General features: G+C 40.3%; 1 protein-coding gene across 1 annotated transcript; it reads left to right on the top strand.

The window, feature by feature from the left end:
• Positions 1 to 23,230: 23,230 nt before the first annotated feature.
• On the top strand, positions 23,231 to 24,023 carry LOC129774359 (uncharacterized). Its single transcript, XM_055778081.1, has 2 exons — positions 23,231 to 23,773; positions 23,853 to 24,023. The coding sequence occupies exons 1-2, from the start codon at positions 23,231 to 23,233 to the stop codon at positions 24,021 to 24,023; spliced, it is 714 nt and encodes a 237-aa protein (XP_055634056.1).
• The last annotated feature ends 624 nt before the right edge of the window (positions 24,024 to 24,647 follow it).

Here is a 24,647-nt window from a genome sequence, read left to right as displayed (position 1 = left end):
GTTCGAACGGTTTCTTTGTTCATCTTTAATATATCGAACATACCCTAACAACAGAGCTCCGATGCCAGGTAATGCAGACTCACCCAACTGGAGAGAGGATCTGTTGGTCTGTAATAACACCCCGTCATTTCATCTCTGAGCAATGTCATTGCTCAAAGTCATTTTTAGTAGAAAGTACAAGGTATGTTCAAAAAGTATCGCGACTTTCGAATTTACGCGGGTTACGTATATTCGATTCTAGATTTTTTGTGGTATTATGCTGGTACTCATGTCTCTCACTTATGCTGACAAGTACGGCTATTTTGAATATTCAGTTAATTTTTGACAACTGCTTTTCTTACATGTGTTTTGTCTTTGATTTTTGTCTATTGCAAAAAATGAATCAAAGAATCTGTATCAAATTTTGTCTGAAAACCAAATTAAATGCGAGAATACATTCCAAATGTTGATCGTGAGATCTGGTGAACCTTGGAGTGAAACAACGTCTATCGGAGTTCGAAACAATGTTCTCGGAGGGTCCAAAAGATGTAAACGACGCAAAGCATGCCGGAAGCCCGAACGTAACCCGCGTAAATTCGAAAGTCGCGATACTTTTTGAACCAACCTCGTACGTACCAAAAGGTTAGAAGTACCAAATATTTTGTAGCTTATTTTACTACGCATTTTTGTGAGTGTAAGTACTAGATGTTTTAGATATTCATACGAGTCTACTCATTGATAAACTTGGATATAGCCACTATTGTATAGAAAATTTGCATAAGCCACCAATCAGCATAAAAAACGAAAACAAGAAAAACGTCATTTATAATTTTCGGTGACAAGTGGTCGGTGTCAGAGGGGACCAAGTCGCAAAATTAAAAATTTCGAGTTATTGATTGCATTAGGTTAAGCATGCTGTAAGCTACATACCACATTTATCAGATTTAAAAATCAAGCGTACAGCAAGAATAACGGATCGAAATTATTTTGAATGATAAATGAAAATTCCTTACATCACTAAACTTTAAGCTCGTTTTTCTCGACATCATGAAAATGTCACATGGACCAGTCTTACTTAACACTGACCAAGTATCCTGAAGTAATAAAAGAAAACGCTACGCGCGTAAGTAACAAAATATCTCCTAAATTATTTTTCAATCACTTCATTTAAGTTCATATTATCCAGCTGTATAATCACGTTGTAATCTCTTGAATTAAATTAGTCGATGAGTGTATTATCATTCAAGCTCCAACGAATTTCAGAACGCAAATAAACTTGCGACCTGAATGCAAGCTTGCTATGTTTGTTTGGACTTAAATTTGACCATGACTTCATTCGTTCTACTAAAATATTAGTCATTATTTTAACAACTTGCTTCACGTAATACAACTTATACAGTATCATGAAAGTTTCAAATAAGAACTAGTGTTAATTAATAGGGGTCGATTTTTAGACCTCATCGGTCCCCAAAATCAAATTTCGTTTGTGTCGACCCCTTGGAAACCAATATCGACCCCAAGGACCCTAGAGAAATGGAGGAACGGATATGATAACTACTAACTGCTACTTGTCTAATTATATTCTAGCTTTCAGTACATCAAGCCCTTTAACTTAAACAGTTTTTTTTTACTTATTTTATTTTCTAGTTTATAATAAATTATCTGTATCATTAGTTTACTTCTCTACATTAAAACCATTCAAAACATATTTTTTTTTAATTTTTATTTCTTATCTAACTTTCTTTGGAATATTTTGATGATGTACTGTATTTTATTAGTCTAATCATTTCATTTGATACCAATATTGAGGGGATTGCAAAAAATACATAGTCGACCATTTTGTGGCGGCGACCTTTTTGAATTTATGTTGTTCATAATGTAGTGTATTCTCTAGGTCGAGCCATTCAGTCAATTTTAGCGGCGGCCAAATTGAATTTGTCAAGGTCATGGAATGCGCAGTTTTATAATGGCAGTAGAATTAAAGGTATGTTTCAAATTTCAGATCAATCAGTGATTAGAAACGGGGTTCAATTTCAATGAGTGTGGGACAATCCTACAAACACTCAAACATACATACAAACAGGGAAAGCTGAATGAAACCATTAAACAGTAATTGTATATTTGGGAATTGCGGCCATCTCGGACTTTGATTTTTCATGGTCTACTGTGTTCTACCAGTCAAGCACTTTCATTTGATACTCATATTGATGGGATTGTGAAAAAATATATATGGCGCCATCTTGTCTTGGTGGCCATTTTGGATTTGCATTTTTCATAAATAACTGTCAAGCCCTTTCATTTGATACCTATATTGGCTATTCAATATGGAATTGTTATATGAATTATTAAAAATTTCCGAAAATCAAAAATAAAATACTCCGGATAATCGAGTCCGACCTGTACTGTGTTAATCTGTAATTTTTTTAAAAACAGGAAAAAAACGATTTTTTTCTTTATTTTCAATATTGTTATCCATTACACCAACAAGATAGAAACATTCGAGAATTACATCTCAAAATTACAATTTTTAAGCTTTAAAATGACGTATATGAGATCTTCATGCATTGAATTTTCACGAAGTTGCAGCATTTTTAAAATCACTTCAAAATTTCGACGCTCTGTTCCTTGTAGATTTTTTGTCGAGTGTAGAATTAACGACAGAGTATTGCATACTAGGAATAAGGCACAGTTTTATTGGAAAATAATTATTGAAGTATTATTTTAATTACACGTTTTACATGTAACATCGACTATTATCATAATTTTTACACTTATTGCGAAACTCTAGGAACCCTATCACCATAATTGGTACAGAGCAGTGACATTTTCAAACAAGTTTTTTTTTATACAATTTAGTCGATTAAGCACCGAAATACCAGTGAGTACCTTCAAAAACAGAGTTCAAACTGCTAGAAAAAGTATACTTTTGTGTACTTGTGAGCTAAAATAGAGTATTTATTCGCAAATTTATGTACGTTGGTGACATATTTCCTCCATAATTGATACACCTACCCTATAAAAAGTGTTCCAATGACTGGATTGTTCATTGGCGAAGGTTTCAGAAGAGGCCTTTTTTGATAAATTTAGATGATAAATGAAATATTTTCTTCAAAAACACAAATACCTGGTATATTTTTGACAGAATGTTTAGAAGGTTTTTTATGTAATATTCTGCCATAACCACGTTTTGTGCGCTTTATTGACCGCCAAGTTCATGATAACTCGGCAATGGTCGGTTTTTAGCTTCTCTGGAAGTTAATGTGTCACATGAACACAAATTTTGACGTCACCCTCACAATTAGAAGTAGAACGGCGTCAAATCGTATGAACTCGACAGTTCGTAGGATTATCTCAGAAGGATGACCATTTTCAGCAATAGGGTGCAATAAATGTTTTTACGGTGGCTAGATACTCCTCCCCCCTCTTTTAGGGGGAGCTGCCATACAAATGAAACACAAATTTCTGCATAACTCAGGAATTAATCAAGCAAATGAAACCAAATTTGGCATGTGAAGGTTTTAGGGTGCATTAAATGTTTTTACGGAGGTTAGACACTCCTCCCCCTCTCTTAGGTAGGGCTGCCATACAAGTGAACAAAGATTTTCTACATTACTCGGGAATTAATCAAGCAAATGAAACGAAATTTGGCATATGGAGGTTTTAGGGTGCAATAAATGATTCTATGGTGTTTAGACTCTCCACTCCCCTCTCTAAAAAGGGGCTCCCATACAAATGAAACACAAATTTCAGCATAACTCGAGAATTAATGAAGCAAATGAAACCAAATTCAGCATGTGGAGGTTTCAGGGTGCAATAAATGTTTCTATGGTGGTTAGACTCTCCACCCCCTCTCTAAGGGGCGGCTGCCCTACAAATGAAAGACAATTTTCTGCATAATTCGAAAACTATTCAAGCAAATGGAGTCAAATTTATCATGCGAATGTTTTAGGGGACACGAAACGTTTCCATGGTGGATAGACACTCGTCCCCTCTCTCTGAGGGGGGGGGGACTGCCATACAAATGAAGCATACATTTCTGCATAATTCAAGAACTAATCAAGCCAATTGAACCAAATTTGGCATATGGAGGTTTAAGGGGACAAGAAACATTTCTGAAGTGGTTTAACAATCCTCCCACCTTTCTGAGGGGAAAAAATTGTCCGATTTAGGGCTGTCTTCTTTATTCTATCATATTTTCTGTATAAAACATTTATTGCATGTAACGGAAAAACATGTTATTTGCCAGTGGTTGAAAAATCTTGAACGAGAATTGTGTCTGAAAATAATCTAATTTTATAATGATGAGTTTTGTTAGAAATACTAGGAATTTTATGGTAAAAGGTAAATTCAACGGGGTCGATTAGAAGATCAATCAATGAACAGTTCTTGCTCATAGTAAGAAAACGTGAATGTTTGAAGGTATTGATAACAAAAAACAAATTTTGAGCGGGACGAAGTTTGCCGGGTAAAATTAAATTAATTCTATGATTAATAAGATGGGAAACTGATTACACGCGAATAACATAGGTTAGTAGGTTTGTAGGTATTTTCTTCGGGATAGAAGGAGATTGAAACAATAGTCATTTGATGTTGATTTACACCAAAGTGAAACTCGTCAATTTTTTTTTTTTTTTTTTTTAGGGGGTCTCCATGGCCACAATGGTTTCGCGTTCGCTTAGTAAGCGATCGATCGTGAGTTCAAAACTCAGGGCCCTCATTGACCATCTTTGTGTTGTTACAGAATAAGCGATGGAGATCGATCCACGATCGAAATAAGATCGATTCATCCATACAACTGCTCTGCTCTGCAAGACACATCGGGCAACTGTTCTATAAATAACTCAACAATGATCAATCAACTGTCTCCGCTGTCCGGTGGTCTAACTGGATAATGGAAGAACAGAAAGAATACTCTTACGCCTAAATGGCTACTGTGTGAATGTACCATATGTAATGGTATAGAAGGAGGAATACTGGCGAATGGCAACTGTGTGTAATTTGCTAATTATAGATATGATAACCATGTGACATGTACACGATTAAAATTCGGCTCTGTTACAGCAAAAATGCTAATGAGCCTCAAATAAATAAATGGGAAAAAAACGAAATTTTTCAACCAATCAATACTCAGAGCATCAAGAATGAACCCACTAAACAAGTTCCCAACGCTACTACGTAAGGGCTGACGAATATACGAATATTTGCTCAGCACACGACTCCATATGCGTGTGCTCAGCATAAATTCAGAGACCAGAAGCCCTCGTAGAATGCGTAGGTATATGCGGAAGGAGAGTCGGTTTCCACCACCGAAATGCCACTCTATTTGCTTAGCCCAAGAAGTACCATTCCCGAGAGGTGGAGCGGCCTGCCGGTGAACCCGTGGCCGAAGTGGATCATCCCCGTCGTTGGGCTTCTTCAAAGAGCGCAGTGGATTGTAAAGAATGCGTTGAATGAAATTGTACGTTTTATAAACTTTCGGCGCTCACTCCATTGCCTGCCGTTTGGCTCTGGCTGTGGGTCCTCAGCATCGGGACACGCATGGGATAGCTTTGCTGCTGCTGCTGTTGCGACTGTTAGCCGGGGGTTGAGGTAGTAAACAAGCATTCCAGCACTGTGTTTCACCCCCAGACCGGAGCCTTTTCACCCGGCGGACGGCACTATTGTTGTAGTAGGATTTGGGCTGCAGTCAACTGCAGCGCCAGTAGTCACACTGGATGAACCTCTTTTCTATTTGATGAACCGGTACGAAAACCATTGTACTCCCAGAACGGGTCTTCTGCTCTTGCATCGGCCAACAGGATGCCCGAAAAGAGGGCACAAGATTAGACAGATATTTTCTACTCGCATTGGCAGCGTCGGAAAGTTTTTCCCCTTTCCGGCGTTGAATTCAGGGTGTTTCGATGGGTCGCTGGTGGACTGAGGAGACGGGAATTGTGTGCCAATGGTGTTCAAAGCGCTCGAGCTGCGGGTCGGAAATTTTACGGAGCATTTGAATATTTGTACATACTCACCAATTCCCGGCAAACAGTAGCGAGTAGCGGAATTAGGAAGAGTCCCCCGCTATGCACGGTTTCCTCGCAGATGCGCTCCTCACGGTTCGTTTGGGAGGCAAGATTTTCAAAGAACGTTACCACCACTGGACCGCAGCTTCGAAAATTCGCCCAGGCAGTATCCTGGCGGCCTGATCCTTCTATCACATGTGATACGTGTGCGATGATGAATTGCTGATAGAACAGAACTTGTCGGACGGTTGGAAGGGTGCGAAACGGCAGATTCGTTCGTTCGCTCATATCACTCGCCTTACTTTCCGAGGCGAATCTTCAGCGGGAAAGGAATTAGCCACATTCTACGTTTTGGGCCACAGCCAGAAAAACAAATCTTACCCTCTTTGGGGGTTCTCGGATCAAGGGCGGCAAGAATGAAAGCAAAGATGAATATTTTGCCCATCGGTGTTTCGCCCGTGTGTGCGATGAGAAAATTTCAGATTTAATTACATCAATTTGTAAGTTTGGTTTGTGTTTCCGCTGGCGAGAACTGCGGATGATTTGGAGGTGAAATATTGTGTGGAAAAGTTTGCCCCGCAAAGCGGTTGAGCTTGGGAGTGCAATGTATATTTTCCACTATATGATACATCGATGTTTCTTGGATGCAAACAAAGAACGGTATTCTAGATGTTTTAAAAGGAAACCAGGATCTAACAAATTTGTGTAAGCTGAACTAGTTTCACTCCCGAACATTATGATTATCACACACAACAACTGCAAAATGTACATTCTGAAACAACATTCCTACTATACCACATTATCGATTGATTGATTCTCGACTCAATTATTTTGATCTCATTACCCTGATCATACACGCATTGCTGATCGATTTTGAATATTTTTCACTAGCTTGAATTTATCCATTATCCTCGTACAATTACAGTACATATTTCACAAATCTTATATTCCCAAGGCAACTCTGCACAATTTGGCTCTCGCAAAGTCATCATTGTTCACCACGGCAAGAACAGTGGTAACTTGTGCACTCTAAGAAGAATGAATTGCAGCTATTTCATTAAGCCTACCCAAACCATCGCCGATGTTTGTTTTACGTCTGGTTTTTAGTATAAATATTTTAGAATATATTTTTACAAAAAGTCTATAGCTCACCGTGGTATTTGATGCCTTTCTTATAACAGTTCCTAATTTTCGTTATTGGTCCTTTTCCTGATCACATGTTGCAGGTTTATTCGGAAAGTCGAGAAAACACAGTGACTAGGATGAAATTATCTTGAAATTTTCCGGATTTCCCATCAATGCCTCTGGAAGCACAAAATTTGTCGCGGTTCTTGCACACTCAATTTTATCTGCTTACTGATGTTCTCGAAGCACTGTACAATGGGATGGTATTCTTCACCTGAAAACAACTACAATTTTTTTATTCGGAATGATCGGAAAAAATGATTCACAGAATTTATACAATTTTTCGATAATGAATAAATATGCGAGATTTAAGCGAAATCTAAGCAATTTTTCTCCGTTAAATCTTTTACTTCATATGCATATTCGATAATTAATTCTTCTACATATACAGCCATTCCATGCCAAACCGATATAGTGGTTATCGGATTTCCGTGAAAAGTGGCAGTTGGCAGTGGCATTTTTTTTAAATATAGGAGGTTGTGTCCAAGACACGATCACTTCGTTGACGTAGAATTACCCTGTTATTTTGTTCAAGTCGCTTGTTAATAACTGCGGATATCATTTTACACACACACACGATTATCTTAGCTGTCATCCTTGGTGGAGACAGTTTCGCTCCTGTCATGCGAAACCAAATGACACACAAAATTCCTGAACAATAATTTTCTTGGTAAACCGATGATAGCCTAGTTTCATGATTCTCCACACAATTGTGTAGTTCGGAACCTTAATGGAATGGCGTCAGTTTGATGTAATGATTGCAATGCCAGAGACATCAGACAAATATTTACAAATATTACAAATATTCCACTTCGTTCTTCTTCTTGTGTGTTCTTTGTTCAATGTGACTTTAAATAATTTCCCTTTGTTAATGGCCAATAAGTTGCTCGTTATTAACGACATGTGTAGGGATGCTCACAAATGAGCAGAACAAATGTATGGAAAGATGGAAATGCTTCTAGTTTTCATCAATTTAAACTGTTTACACATCAGGGGATTGTGATATACAGCATAAAAAAAAATCTTAGAGAATTTTCGATTCGTTTAGTATGTAAATCGTCTAAATCCGATCACGTCAAAAATATTTATTAACGTTAACTTTGTTTCACAAAAACGTGACCTTTTTTTTTTTGGCCCCCTAATGAAAGACGTAGTTCTACGTCAAAGAGTATTTTTGTACAAAAAAGGAATAATATTAATATTACACCCCATTATAAAATGAAGTTGGAAAGTGTTTTCGAAAAGTAAAAAGGAGAGCATAATCGTGAATCTATCTGAGCCTGTGTCTGGGCCTTGTATGTGGCAAAGTATGCGAAAAGCTTTAATGAGTGCTTATTTGCAATGTGTCTCTTATTTTGTTCGCTCATACTGATCTTATATCACTATAACCAGGGTTGCCTTATATACAGAATATTCTGTTTTTTTACATATTTTTCGCCTGGCCGAGCAAGGGAGTAAAAAGTGCCCCAAAACCAAATCACCAGCTGTATGGAAAATATTGTATAGGGTCCTAACTAAAACATTTTGGCAGTATTACCATTTATTTGAGTTCGTATATGGTACACCATAGAATCTATGGTGAAAAATGCACCTTTTCGTTTTTTGATGATGTACTTTCAGTATTTTTTTCATATTTTTATTTTTTCTCACCATAGATCCTATGGTGTATGATATAAGGACTCAAATATATGGTACTAGTGTCAAAATGTTTTATTTAATACCCTATACAATATTTTCCATACAGATGGTGATTTGGTTATTCTTTTTGGATTGCGCGAAAAAAAATTGTTTTTTTGTCCTCTGGACATTTTTAATTTATTTTGAATTTAGAGACCCATTACTGCTCTAATATTTTTTAAATTTTAGAGTTTTCAAAAAAAAACTCAAATTTTAGCGTCTGCAACACCATTAAATGAAGTTCGAACGAGCTAATAATTTGCATAAGGTATATTATCGTGCAAATCAACATTTTGCAGCAAGTTCCGAATGAAAAATCGAGAATTTTCTTTGGCACCCGAAAAAAAACTATGCCCAGAGTGTCGATTTTTGACAAAAAAAAATTTTCGGGATGACACTAGATCACGATGTTTCATGCAATTTTAATACATTCGGCATCAATTTTTTTTTCGAAAATCGATTTCCTTTACTCCCCCCTTGGGTAATTTTTCGATTTTCAAAAAACTCAAACTCTGACCGCTTTGCGTCACTCCCCTAAGTCCGATTGAGCTGATGTGCATAGGGCGTTTTTTCGAGGTGGTGAACATTTTGTATAGGGTAACTTTTTAAAATTTTATGGTCGTGTTTTCCATACATTCATTGGCACCCTAGTGCGTATTTTATTTTGCCCAGTACTGTATGTCATTGCAATGTAGGTAGAGTGCGTGCGATTTGGCACAAGGGCCGTGCCGTGCCAAACAAAAATGGCACAGAAATGGCGTGCCATGGCACGGGACATGGCACAGTGGACATCCGTACTTTAAGTATGAGGTCACCTCAAGGGATATATTAGGCTGTCAAAAAAGTCCTGCGGTATTTTTTTTGAATTTTCATTTGTTCATAAAATTAGTTACAATCATCTGTTTTAAGTCAAATATGCGCCGTTTTGTTCGACTTGTTCCCAACGAGATGCCAACTTCATAATACCCCTGTTATAGAAGCTCGCTTCCTTATTGGCAAAAAAACTCGAATAGCCAATTTTCACAGGCCTCTTTTGTGGCTAACTTCTGACTAGCTAGCTCGTTCGCCATGGATAAAAACAGGTGGTAGTCACTTGGTGCAAGGTCCGAACTATACGGCGGATGCAAAAGAACCTCCCATGCGAGCTCCCGGAGCTTCTGGCGCGTCACCAAAGAAGTGTGTGGCCTGGCGTTGTCCTGATGGAAGATAATGCGGCCTCTGTTTATCAGAGATGGCCTCTTCTTCATGAGTGCTACCTTCAAGCGGTCCAGTTGTTGGCTGTACAGGTCCGAATTGAGCGTTTGACCATAGGGAAGCAGCTCATAATAGATTATTCCTTGACAATCCCACCAAACACACAGCAGAACCTTCCTGGCCTTAAATGAGGGCTTGGCCACCGTCTGAGCCGCTTCAGCGGACTTCCACCACGACCGTTTGCGCTTCACGTCGTCGTAAGTGACCCACTTTTCATCGCCAGTCACCATCCGCTTCAGAAACGGGTCGATTTTGTTGCCATTCAGCAGCGATTCACATGTTTTTTTCGTCAACGTGTGTGGTACCCATACATCGAGCTTCTTTGTGAATCCAAGCTTCTTCAAATGGTTAATAACGGTTTGATGACTTATCCCCAGCTCTTGGCCGATGCTACGGCTGCTACTATGCCGGTCTTTCTCGGCTAATTCAGCGATTTTGTCGCAATTTTCGACGACAGGCCTTCCGGAGCGTGGCGCATCTTCGACGACCTCTACACCAGACCGAAAACGTTGAAACCATCGTTGTGCGGTGGAAATGGAAACTGTATCGGGTCCATAAACTGCACAAATTTTATTGGCAGCTTGAGATGCATTTTTGCCTTTGTCATAGTAGTACTGTAAAATATGTTGGATTTTCTCTTTATTTTACTCCATATTTGCGACACTATAACTCACGAACGACATAACCAAACAAAACACTGTCAAGGACTATATTATAGCGCGCAAAAATACCTTTCCAACAAGCTATAGTATGACTCGATGCAATGAATACAACTAGAACTACGCGCTTACAACGACACCTCGCGGAAATACCGCAGGACTTTTTTGACAGCCTAATATTATAGCGAAATTTTCGAAAGATAGGAGTTGGGTGTCTAAGAACGCATTGTAGAGCGGTTAATAAACGTTAATTCGATTGATATAAGTAATCATGTTTATTTTGCCTTGTGGCGTTTGTGGCCGTTGTTTATTCGTGCGAGGTGTATCTTTCACAACGAAACTTGTTGCCACAATGGGTGAAAGAATGTCCATTTTTTTGGAATTGGTCCAATGGTAACCCCGCGGTATAAACAGGCGCACCGGAAAAAAACCATTTTCTACTTTCACGTAGTTAGGGAAAAGTCACTCGAAAAGAGTGTGAGGGCTTATAAATTGTTTTATTGTCTTCCAAGGAGGCTGAATGCAGTTGTCTAACATCCAGAATCTTCACAAGCTCTCCAATTAATGAGTTTTTAAAACAACTCGTGTATCTTGTCGCCAGATCGAATTTAGAAAACTCCCTTCGCGCCCGAGGAAGACTCCCCAGTGTGTTGGAGAGAGATGTGTTGGCTCAGTTAGACATTTATTACATGTCCCAAATACAGGGAAACTCCGATATAAAATACCCTCGTTATAACGTGCCTTCGATTTAACGTCACTGGATATAACGTACGTTTTACCTCGGTATAACGTACACATTTTCAAAGTGTAAAGGGATAATTTTTAAAATATTTTTTTTTTGAAAGAGCAATACATTATCTGTATTTTGATACAAAAACATGTTTCGTACCTTTAACCAATCCCGAAATACAACTGGTTTTTTTGATTCCGGATTCTAAATGAATCAACAGTACGAAGGAAAACATCATGAGAAAGGCTAGCTTCGTCTTTCAGTTGAATGTATTTATCAACTTTACCCAAAACAGCAACACAATAAAGTAATACAAGCTACGTTTCTGAGTTCTTTATTATGCTTCGGTATAACGCACAATTCGATACAACGTACAATTTTGAAGGTGAAATGTACATTATATCACAGTTACCCTGTATACGTTTTCCTTAAAGCTATCGATCTTCGTGTGTAATTGTCCATTTAGTATTTGCATTTTTTCATAAATAACTGTGTTCTACTAGTCAAGCCCTTTCATTTGATACCCATATTGATGGGATTTTGAGAAAATATGCAGTCCGCCATTTTTTGGGTTCTCAAGATAATGGAATACGCAGTTTTATAATGATAGCAGAGATAAACATGTGTTGACAAGAAAGGAGGTAAAATTTCTATTACTAAGTTCATCGCCCAGCGCGATTCGGATGTTTTTCTTGCGGGGCCCAAACGCTAGACAGTAATCAGAGAAATAAACGGGAAACAATAATTAGTTTTACTTTTGAAAAACCAGCTCTGAATCGATCCCCTGCAGACAAACATACAGACAGGGCAAGCAACAGAACCGTTTAGTAGAAAAGGGGATTTGAACCTGTGTACTTCAACATACCGTTCTTACTAAGTGTACCAAATGTGCAATTTGTGCCATTTGTACCAAACATGCCAGCTGTGCCAAGCGTGCCAAGTGTACCATGGCACAGCTCTGTGCCGTACCAAACGGTATAGAATTTTGTTGTGCCATGGTACGTGCCGTGCCAATGGCACACGCATATTAAATGTAGGAGACACTTTGCAAATAGGTACGCATCAAAGGTAAAAAAGTTGTTTGCGTTCACCGTTTTATGTATACTTATAAGATCCAATGTATACTATTATGTGGTGTAATATCCTCGTGCATTGGTATAACAGCACCAGTGGTTATCTCGATAGCGTGGTTGTGTGGAACAGCCTCACAACCCAGCCGGCTTTGGTTCAATCCCTGCCTGGCATCGTTAGGGATTTATTTTTGGGTACGATTTCAAGCTGACATCCAGTCTGAGACAATGAGCTTCTGCTGCACACATTCAAACATTTTAACTCTCTGAATTTTATTTCCGACGGAACGCTGTCGACTCAAATCATGAAAATAATACTGTATCCATTGAAATGCTCCTTTTTCGACACAAAACTCTATGTGCTTAACACTAAAACAAAATTTCAGGGTGAAGAAGAAGAATAACATGCAATGAATTTGAAGTTTGCCTATATAACTTTTTCTCTATAGATGTGCTGCCATCTTCTAATACCTTCTGCTGGAGAGCTGCGAAGTCCGAATATTGGATTCTGTAAGTAAGTTATTCTTCTTCGGTTCCCGAAACATTGAATACGGAATAGTAAATACGTATTCTCATGATTGCCTCTATCCAAAAAATAAGGTCAAGCTGACCACCCAAACCGAAGAAGGTATATCTGAATCGTCCTTCCGAAAATCAATCTTCAACAGATCGTAAAACTGCCTCCCGTAAAGCTACCGTCCATCGCAACATTTTTAATCTCGAAGTGGACGCGCGCGCGATTCTCTGAAATCAGCCACTATCGGAAATGATGGTTACGGGTTTAATTAAAAAGACACCGTAAAATCTTATCAGTTGTGGAAAAACTTGATCCCACCATCGCCGCATTGGAAAATATATAAAATTGAGACGAATGAGGGAAAAAAAACTGGTGGCTTATCCAATTAACACGACCAGAATTTGTAAACTTGATGGGTGGTACCTCACTAACCCAAGCAGATGGCGAAGCTGCTCCCGGGAGAAAGGTTCTGCTCAAGATGGATAAGAGCAACTATCCTTTGGAAGTCGTAAAACTATTATTGCTTTCTTTTCCTGGTTCCACGCAAACAGTGCGACAAGTACGAAGGCATCCATAGTACGAAGTTCCTCAAGGTTCGATGACATGGTGTGAACAGATCTGCTAGCACTGCTGTCATCGAGGCCTACCCACAACAGGGCGCTTCTGCGGTAGCGCTCCCGATTCCGATAATTTAATTTAGAATTTTAGTGCACACAACAATGAATGTCAACAGTTTATCCCGGTTCCTGGGAGGACCAAAACTGTGGCCCGCTTTCCCCCGCTCTGCGGGTTCAAATCAAACGACCACTTTTATCTTGAAATTACACAGAACAGTATAAAAATTTTACGACTTTTCTCCTCGTTTTCCAAAGTTGACATCCCGGCTCCGGTCACCGGTGAAATCTTGCGAACGAGAGCATCCAAATAAAAGATGGAAACAAACAACACTCATTATCTGCGCCCAGATTGTCTTAACCGGGCGAAGATGTTTGAGGGTTTCAAAGAAATCCTTCGCCCGCCCGAAAGTGGGTTCCCTTGCCGCAAAATACACGGAGTCCCATTTATTTATGATTATCATATTCCGGGTCTCGTTCGCTCCTCGACCGTTCGGCTGCCATCAATCTTTCTCATTTGGTGAAATAAAAATATAGCAATAAAAACTATATGATCAGTTTTTCCCCATCTTCGCCTTGCGTACCAACGACCAACGAAGCCAAAGAAGGTCCTGAATATTTTACGACTTTTCACGAAATTGAAACTATGAAAGTTAACAACATTAGACGAAAAGACACAATGTTTCTGCGTAGGATTCTAGGGATCCTTGCCGAATGAAATGGGCGAGAGTTTGGAAAAGAAATGGATGTTCATTAACTCGACAGTAGCCGAAGCGGGATCCGAGGTTTGGCATGATTTACGTTTATTACTGTCGTCGGCAGCCGGCGGATAGGAGATGCTGTCTATTTGCTACCTCATGTAGAATTGGATCCTTTGCTGGGGACAGAAATCGATTCAACTATTGCAAAAATCAAATAACAAACCCGCATCGGGTCCTGTCGCATCTCGGTTTAGATTACACATTCCGTTCCGTTCTTGTTTTTTGAGTTTGCTCTCGTTCAGGTTGGATATCGCACTGTACCAACCTGCACTTTTTCGATAAATCAGGCTCTGGCTCAGGATTTCTGTCGAGACCTAATCCAACGACGGTACAATAGGCCTTTCCTTTTGCGTTCGTTGGATGGATGGTTGGTCCGGTGTTGGTGCCAGCCGTAGTAATTTATTCCTTTGAACTTTTCAAACCAGAACACACGTGCCCCAGCGTCGGTAAATACTCACCCAGCACATCACGTCAGACGGATGTGCACATCACAGAGATGTCCGTGTCACCGGTCGGTCAGTCGGCCCAGAATTGCTCAAAGTTCCTCAAACAGACGAGAACTCTTTCTGCTTTACGTTGCAAATGTGTAACAATCATATTTCGTTTGTCAGTTTTTGTTTGAGGGATCTTGGAATAACATTAAAAAACAATAACACAAGAGCTGGGTCTTTTGAATTAGAAGATTTATTATGTGGATACTGGGAACAATTGGGAAAAAAATTACTTGAAATGTCAAACCAAAAATCATGAATATATTCTTCTTCAAAAAGACTCCATAATTTTGTAAAGGGAAGCCACAAAAGTCCACTGAAACAGACTTGTAAGCGATGCACAAGAATAGGTTCCTCAATTATAACCTGTTCAGTATGAGTGTAACTAGTAGCTAGAGATGAAACGAATATCCGGTAACTATCCAGTTTCCGGCCTATCCGCCCAATATTCGCTATCCGGCCGCATACCACATATAGGAAAAAAATCAATAACTTCTCATTGACACAAGATAAATCATAAAAAAGCTCATTAACATCATCCATAAAAAATTCAAAATTAGCTTTTATAACTGAAATGCCAGTTGTTTTCACAATTGAATTAATATTAACTGATAGTTTTAATTTATTAACAGTACTTAAAATTAGCCAGTGGTAAATACATCAGAGCAGCTTCAGAGAACAGCATCTTTCGCTGTAAACACTACTGCAAGGAACTGAAAAATAAACGCTGGTAAGCCTTGGCTGTTGGTGGTACTGCTTAGAATTTAATGACAACTGAATGTAGAGATCGTGATTGCGATCGATTCCAAATATTTTCACACAATAGACCCATTCCAGCGTGACGAGACAACGTTCTGACTCACTAAAAACAGGGTTTTTTTAATCGTTTTCACGTATAAATCACGCGATTTCCAAAAAGTTAACGACGTCAAAGTAAAATCGCGAAAATTTCCTACAAGAATTATCATTTGGAGAATATTTGAGGGGCTCTAAATGGAAGGGATGTAAGTGACATCATCGATTTCTCTACATCGACTCTCTCTTTTGGTCATAACTTAGCTGCAAACTCATTCCCAGCTGTATTTGACAATGTGGAAGATAGGTCAGAGCCTCATCTATCGGATTGTAAAAATTCCGATTATCAATCTACTTTTTTCGTAGTAGAATGAAGTGCACGTAAAGTTAGCTGTCGCGGTGCATTCAGTTCAACGGTTTTATTCCCCATCGAAAAATCCATCAAGTTCATTAAAATAAACGCTAAAGTGCCGAAGATTCGCTCGAGTATCGAGTGAAATCCAGCTGCTCGTTGTAAACTGCAAAATATCGTTTTGTTCATCATTGGTTTTGAAGCCATAAGTTATTTTCGATAGACAAAAGACGTTGATCTGCGGTTCACTGAAGTTGTATGCGTTAAATCCCGCCATGGCTGAGAAACAGATACGACTGCGCAGTAACTCAGCCGCAAGATCGGATGGAGACATGACCGTCGCGAAACTCGCGAATCTAACGCAGTCTCAATTGGCTAGCCATCATTCGCTATCCAACTCTTGACGAGTAAAGTTCAGTGTCGGTATTGTGCGTTGCCACTTTTGCTATTGTGCTATTGGTACGAGTGAATCGTGTACGAGTGAAGGTCATTGCTGTCCGCTTTCGACCTGACCTTTTGTTAAGTGGAACGAAGGAACAAAGGAAGCAGCGTTCTTGCAGCGAGCCGGATTGCGGCTGTTGAACTGATTCGGCATAACGGGATCGCCATCGCGTGACTGTCGCAAACGGGATTCATCATCACGTGGCTGCGTAAGCTATTCTTGCGCTATTGTGTTGTCTCCGTAGCGCGTAGCCTCTGTCTCTCCCTGATTAGGGCAGTAGAGCGCATTATTGGAACAACTTATATATTAAGGTACACATATTTATTATTAATATTATTATTCAATTCATTTGTTCATTGTTTGATATTATTATCATAATTTTTTTTTTTGCTATTTTTTTTAAGATTATTGTTAAAATCAATAATAATTTAGAAATAAGACAGAAATTTTTGTAAAATGGAGAATAGTGGAGGATCTCCAGAGATGGAGATCTCCGATAATGAATCTCATACAAGATCTGGGAAAAAACATAAACGAGTCCCTCATAAGGAAGATAATTCTTCTGGGGACGAATCCGCTCATCCTACCAAGCCCCCCTCTAAGAAAATTGCAAGCCTCCCTTCTCAACCCACTGTAACTTCCACTCCCCCTCTCCCATCAACGATTTCGCTTCCCCCTTCTGATGCTTCCGATCCAACCCAATCCTCGTCCTCGTCCTCATCCTCATCCTCGTCCTCGTCCTCGTCTTCCCCCTCTGTTGTCTCCGCTCCACGTGTCAGAGTTTATCCAGAAGATGCACCTGGAACTGGCCCTTGGGTTGTTTTCCTCCGGCCAAAACCGAAAGGAAAAAACCTTAACGTGATTCAGATCATGAAAGATCTGGCCAGATACACTTCTGTATCTGAAATTCGCAGGGTTAGACCAAACAAATTGCGAGTTGTCGTGAATGAACGGAAACACGCAAACGAGATTGTTGCTGATCAACATTTCACTCTCGAATATCGAACATTTATACCCTCCCATATCGTAGAAATTGAGGGGGTGATAACTGAAACGGGTCTGACGAGCGAACAAATAAAAGCAGAAGGAAAAGGCAAGTTCAAGAAGCTCCCCTCAATGGAAGTGAAAATCTTGGACTGTCGCCAACTCGGGAAACTTTCCCATGATGGGGACCAAACTAAATTTACGCCGTCAGACTCGTTTCGAGTCACCTTTGCTGGTGCCGCCCTCCCTGACTACGTTATGGTGGACAAATTGAGACTACTGTGCGACTCTTCGTGCCAAAGCCCATGACTTGCAACAAATGTAAGTCAGTTGGTCACACTTCGGATTATTGTGCCAACAAGGAGCGCTGTGCCACTTGCGGAGAGCAACATGAGGGGAAATCCTGCAGTGCGACTGAGCATAAATGTCCATATTGCGGGGGATCCCCACACGAGCTCTCAGTTTGTGAAAATTACAAGAGTCGCTGGGAGAAACAGAAGCGCTCTTTGAAGGAACGCTCGAAACGCACTTTTGCGGATATTTTAAAGGGCGCTTCTCCACTGGCCCAACAACAACAACCAATCAACACACAAAATGTCTTCGCCACGTTGCCCGTTGACGAAATAGAAGCGGACACAGCTAACGGGGGCACACCGTTCATTTTCCAAGGGAATCCCCGGCGCAAAAATGTGACCACTCCCAAAGTTCAAGGACAAGCCCCTCCGGTGATACCCCCTGTTAGCATGCCTAAAAAATCGAGTGCAGCGGACACGCAAAATCAGGTTCCTCCTGGTTTCCGTGGGAATAATTCACCTTCGAATGGCCCAGCACTCGAGGGGACATCAAAAACCCCAACTGTCCCTGTTATTCCGTCCAGTTCAACTTCCCAATCGGGATTTATAAAGTTGTCTGACCTTTTGGATCAAATCTTCAAGTGTTTTAATGTTTCCGACTCCATCAGAACCATTGTCATCTCAATGCTTCCAGTATTAAAGACAATTTTGCAACAATTGATGCAAACATGGCCCCTCCTTGCAATGATTATCTCTCTTGATGTCTAATTCAAATAGAGAGGTCGGAGATATCACTGTTTTACAGTGGAATTGTCGTAGTCTTATCCCTAAATTGGATACATTCAAAATTTTAATTCATAACTACAATTGTGATGTTTTTGCTCTGTCCGAAACTTGGCTTTCTTCGCGAGATGATATCTCTTTCCACGATTTTAATATTATACGCTTGGACCGTGATGATAGATACGGAGGGGTGCTTTTGGGGATCAATAAGTGCCACTCATTTTTTAGAATTGACCTTCCACCTATTGGAGGGATCGAAGCTGTTGCTTGTCATGCAAACATCAGAGGCAAAGACCTCTGTATTGTCAGCTTGTATTGGCCTCCGAGAGCTGCGGTTAGCCGCAAACAACTTGATGACATGTGCTCACTCCTTCCTGAGCCACGATTGATCTTGGGAGACTTCAACTCTCACGGAACTGCCTGGGGGGAACAGTACGACGACAATCGTTCATTGTTGATATATGACCTTTGTAACAACTTCAATATGACCGTTTTGAACACTGGGGAAACAACACGTGTGCCTAAACCTCCTGCTAACCCAAGTGCTCTTGACCTCTCGCTTTGCTCGAATTCACTATCGTTAGATTGCAAGTGGAATGTAATCCAGGACCCCAACGGTAGTGATCACTTGCCAATCAAAATTTCCATCACCATTGGGTCGAATTCTTCTGAATCTATAAACATGGCATATGACCTCACAAGACACATTGACTATAAAAAATATGCGGACGCGATTGCTCTAGCCATCAATTCCAGAGATGGTTTACCTCCATTGGAGGAGTATAACTTCCTTTCTCGTTTGATCTATGACAGCGCGGTTCGCGCTCAAACGAAACCCATCCCAGGTTCCACCATTTCCCGAAGGCCTCCCAATCTATGGTGGGATAGCCAATGTTCCAAGCTTTATGTAGAAAAATCGAATGCATTTAAAGCTTTTCGGAAACGTGGAACCCCTGAAAATTTTCAAACGTATTTAGCCCTTGAAGATCAATTTAAAAACTTAATCAAAGGGAAAAAACGTGCTTATTGGCGAAATTTCGTGGGAGGTTTGTCACGAGAAACGTCAATGAAAAAATTATGGAAAGTAGCTCGAAACATGAGAAATCGCTCTTCAACGAATGAAAGCGAAGAATATTCACATCGATGGATTTTTAATTTTACACGGAAGGTTTGTCCTGATTCCGCTCCTGTGCAAAAAATTGTTCGAGATATACCACAAGGTAGGTGCGATCTTGATTCCGAGTTTTCGATGGTAGAATTCTCTCTTGCTCTGCTCTCATGTAACAATTCTGCTCCGGGATCGGATAGAATTAAGTTCAACTTGCTGAAAAACCTCCCTGATGTGGCGAAACATCGCTTGTTGAATTTATTCAATCGGTTTCTGGAGAATAATATTGTTCCAGATGATTGGAGACAAGTACGAGTTATAGCTAAAAACCCGGAAAACCCGCGTCCGACTTCAATTCGTACCGCCCAATAGCAATGCTGTCTTGTATACGGAAATTGTTGGAGAAAATGATCTTGTTTCGCCTTGATCGATGGGTTGAAACGAATGGCCTACTCTCAGATACACAATATGGGTTCCGCAGGGGCAAGGGGACGAATGATTGTCTTGCGTTGCTTTCTTCAGAAATTCAAATGGCTTACGCCGAAAAAAAACGAATGGCTTCAGTATTCTTGGACATAAAGGGGGCCTTCGATTCTGTTTCAATAGAGGTTTTGTCGGACAAATTACACTCTCGGGGTCTGCCGCCTCTATTGAATAATATGTTATATAGCTTGCTTTGTGAGAAACATTTGAACTTTTCTCACGGAGATTCGGCAGTAAGTCGGGTCTCTTACATGGGCCTCCCCCAGGGCTCATGTTTAAGCCCCCTTTTGTACAACTTCTATGTAAGCGACATCGACAATTGCCTTACACAAAATTGCAGCCTAAGACAACTTGCAGATGATGGAGTGGTGTCTGTCGTAGGATCAAACGAATCTGACCTGCAAGGACCCTTACAAGATACTTTGAACAGTTTTTCAACCTGGGCCATTGGGCTAGGGATCGAATTCTCCACGGAGAAAACAGAGATGGTGGTTTTTTCTAGGAAGCATAGACCAGCAAAACCAAAGCTTCAACTTTTGGATAAACCGATCACTCATGTTATGTCATTCAAGTATCTTGGGGTCTGGTTCGACTCCAAATGGACTTGGGGGGCCCATATTAGGTATCTGAGTAACAAATGCCAACAAAGAATAAACTTTCTCCGTACAATTACCGGCACATGGTGGGGAGCCCATCCAGAAGATCTTATTATGTTGTATCGAACAACTATTCTCTCAGTGATGGAGTATGGCAGTTTCAGTTTTCAATCAGCTGCCAAAACACACCTCATTAAACTCGAGTGAATTCAGTATCTTTGTCTCCGTATTGCGTTGGGATGTATGCCCTCAACGCATACCATGAGTCTCGAGGTTTTGGCAGGCCTACTCCCACTAAAAGATCGCTTCAATTTATTATCTCTTCGGTTCTTCATCCGGTGTAAGGTCATGAACCCATTGGTGATCGGAAATTTTGAGCAGCTGATCGAGCTAAATTTTCACTCCGGATTCATGAGTTCATATCATGAATACATCTCCATGCAGGTTGATCCTTCTTCGTATATTCCCAACCGTGTTTGTTTCCCTGACTACATCAATTCCTCTGTGCATTTTAATCTGTCCATGAAGCAAGATATCCATAGATATTCAGATTACCAACGATCGAGAATCGCTCCAACGATCTTCGATGAAAAGTATGGGGGTATCAATTGTGATAATATGTACTTTACTGATGGGTCCACTATAAACGAGTCCACAGGATTTGGAGTGTTCAACGAATTTTTTAGCACCTCACACAGTCTTCAGAATCCTTGCTCAGTGTATATTGCTGAATTGGCAGCAATTCATTGGGCGCTGGACAGCGTCGCCTCACGACCTGTTGAACACTATTACATTGTAACGGATAGTCTTAGCTCTGTCGAAGCTATCCGTTCAGTGAGGCCGGAAAAGCACTCGCCGTACTTCCTTGAGAGAATACGAGAAATTTTGAGTGCTTTATCCAGACGCTGTTATGTCATTACCTTTATCTGGGTCCCTTCACATTGCTCCATTCCGGGTAATGAGAGGGCTGACTCATTAGCAAAGGTAGGTGCAATTGAAGGCGATATTTATCAGCGTCAAATCGCCTTCAATGAATTTTATTCTTTAGTCCGCAAAAATACCATCGCTAACTGGCAACGCAAGTGGAATGAAGATGAATTGGGCCGGTGGTTTCACTCGATTATCCCTAAGGTTAGCCTCAAACCGTGGTTCAAAAGTCTGGACTTGAGTCGGGACTTTATTCGCACCTTCTCCCGACTCATGTCCAATCACTGTTCGTTAGATGCATTACTCTTCCGTTTCAATCTCTGCAATCTCTGCGTTTGTGGCCAAGGTTATCACGACATCGAGCACATTGTTTGGTCGTGCGAGGTGTATCTGGTCGCCAGATCGAATTTAAAAAACTCCCTTCGGGCCCGAGGAAGACAGCCCAATGTACCGGTGAGAGATGTGTTGGCTCAGTTAGACCTTGATTACATGTCCCATATATATGTTTTCCTTAAAGCTATAGATCTTCGTGTGTGATTGCCCCTACATCCTTATACCCTCCTTTCCTTCCTTTGCGGGTAATTCGTCCCCTTGCTATAAATAGTAGAATAAGTTGAAATGTAAATACACTATAGATATACGAATAGATTTATAAATTGAGTGTTCATCAACATTGTTACAATTTCCTTATATCCCATCCTTCTCCTAAAAATATGTCACCCTCCTAAACTCGAGTACACCGCGAGTAATCGGTTTTCCACCTTACTAACCATAGATGTAAGAAAATTGTTTATATATATAGTTTTAAAATTATATTTAAGAATTCGGCTCCTTTAAACTTAAGTAACTGAGCCTGTAAAAATAAACGAATTAAAAAAAAAAAAATGGCTAGCCATCAGCAGGCTGCTTGAGATGACTTCAAAAAACTGGGAGCGTCGATAACATCTCTAACATCACAGCTGAGTAAGCTTCGGGATGACATCGCCTCGGTTATGGAGAGACTGCGTGATGAAAACAAACAGACGTTATCTACATTTTCTGCTTCGATCGGCAAAACTAGGGGAAAGTAGGTAAAGACGGACACTGCGGGTAAGATGGACACTTTTAATATTTCATTAACTGAAATTTTTTGAAATATTTTAGTTATGCAAATACTTTCAATGAAGTGTATCAATACTTTCGAGACACACTGTTGATTTCCAGCGAGCGAACTGTCAAGCTTGTCAAACAAAACAAAAATTATTTTCGCGGGTGCACCATTCGATGTAATTTTTACTCCGTAGAAAATAGCGAGAAGTTCGTGATTTTTTTGTTTTTTACGTGTTCCTCCAACGGGTAAGTGTTTATTTAGTCCATCATTAACTATCTTGTGATAAATCAGAGGTTTTTCAACGCTTATAGGAACAGCTACGGACATTCGAAAAAAAAAGCTGCCAGTTCGGGCAAGACGGACACATTAAGGTAAGGAAAGACGGACACTAGTATTTTCCTAGGGTATTTAACAAAACTTTTTGGTTTTACTATGAAGATGCCTACAAATTACAAGCGCAAGAGTAACCGGCAGTCATGGACCGCTCAGCAGTTGGAACGAGCCATTAAGGCTGTAAAAAGTGGATCGCCGGTGAAGACAGCAGCAATAAGTTACGCAATTCCAAGATCCACACTGATTCGCCATCTCACAAGTCCAACTGTATCAACTCGGCTAGGACCTCTTGATTCCGTATTCAATTCTCAACAAGAAGAGGAGCTGGTACAACATCTGTTGGATTTGGAAAAGAGGTTCTATGGAATAACGATGACTAATGTTCGAAAGCTTGCTTTTGATCTGGCCGAAAAAAATGGATTGCCACACCCGTTCAACAAGTCTACCAAGATGGCTGGAAAAGCTTGTCTAAGCAATTTTCTGAAACGAAATCCCAAATTGTCGTTCCATAAACCTGAAGCTACCTCTGCCGCCCGAGCCAGAGGCTTCAATAAGCCAGCAGTAACTGCGTTTTACGATTTGCTGGAAGAAGCGCTGAAAGATCCCAAATTGAAACAAGATCGAGTTTTGAGCGCCGATGAGACTAGTGTTTGTATCGTTAGTATTTGTTTTGGCATTGTAGTTAGTTTAAAAATCAGTTTAATTTTTTATTCATACTTTCTTACAGGTTCCTCCGAATATGTCTAAGGAAGCGGCATTGAAAGGCAAAAAACAGGTTGGTGGTATTACATCTGCGGAACGCGGAGAAACAGCTACGGCAGTAATGTGCATGCACGAAGCTTTGAAGAAAGGGGCATCACGTGGAAGCAAATTTGCCTGTAATGCATCGGTAACATGACGGTCGAAGTATTCAATGAGTGGTTCGATCACTTTTTGGAGCATGTAAAACCTTCTGAAGACAGTCCTGCCTTGCTCATAATTGATGGCCACTCGTCGCACACGAAGAACCTAGCTTTTACCGAGAAAGCTAGAGCTAACTTTGTTAAGGTTCTAGTTTTACCACCTCACACTAGCAACAAACTTCAACCGCTTGATGTATCCTTTATGGCATCTTTCAAGACGTACTACGCACAGGAAGTAGAGCGTTTCCTACAACAGAATCCAGGTAAAGTCGTCAGCCAATATGACGTTGCCGAGCTCATGAAACCTGCATTCATCAAGGCGGCTACTACGGAAATTGCTGAGAATGGGTTCGAAAAAACAGGAATTTGGCCATTTTATCGCAATATTTTTTCCGATGATGACTTTGCCCTGGCCACGGTGACTGATCAACCCGATCCTGAGATTCTTCGTGAAGAAGAGACGTTTCGATTGCATCTTGAAGGTGCGCCTAGTCAATCGACCGTGAATCGCATTTCCTGTGAGGATAAAGAAGTTCAAGTGCTTCCCGAAGACATCATGGCTGATTTCGCAGAACCGGACAGCATCTCAACGGCCAATAACCCGGTGTTTGAAATATCTC

Source organism: Toxorhynchites rutilus, chromosome 3, assembly GCF_029784135.1.
Source record: "Toxorhynchites rutilus septentrionalis strain SRP chromosome 3, ASM2978413v1, whole genome shotgun sequence".
NCBI classification, from domain to species: Eukaryota; Metazoa; Arthropoda; class Insecta; order Diptera; family Culicidae; genus Toxorhynchites; species Toxorhynchites rutilus.
Note: the sequence above shows the minus strand (reverse complement) of the source record. Positions and strands in the feature narration are given on the sequence as shown.

Coding starts and splice junctions, on each gene's coding strand:
- LOC129774359 (XM_055778081.1), top strand. CDS start 23,231: ATGCCTACAAATTACAAGCGCAAGAGTAACCGGCAGTCATGGACCGCT. Junction 23,774..23,852: donor TGAGCGCCGATGAGACTAGT/GTTTGTATCGTT, acceptor ACTTTCTTACAG/GTTCCTCCGAATATGTCTAA.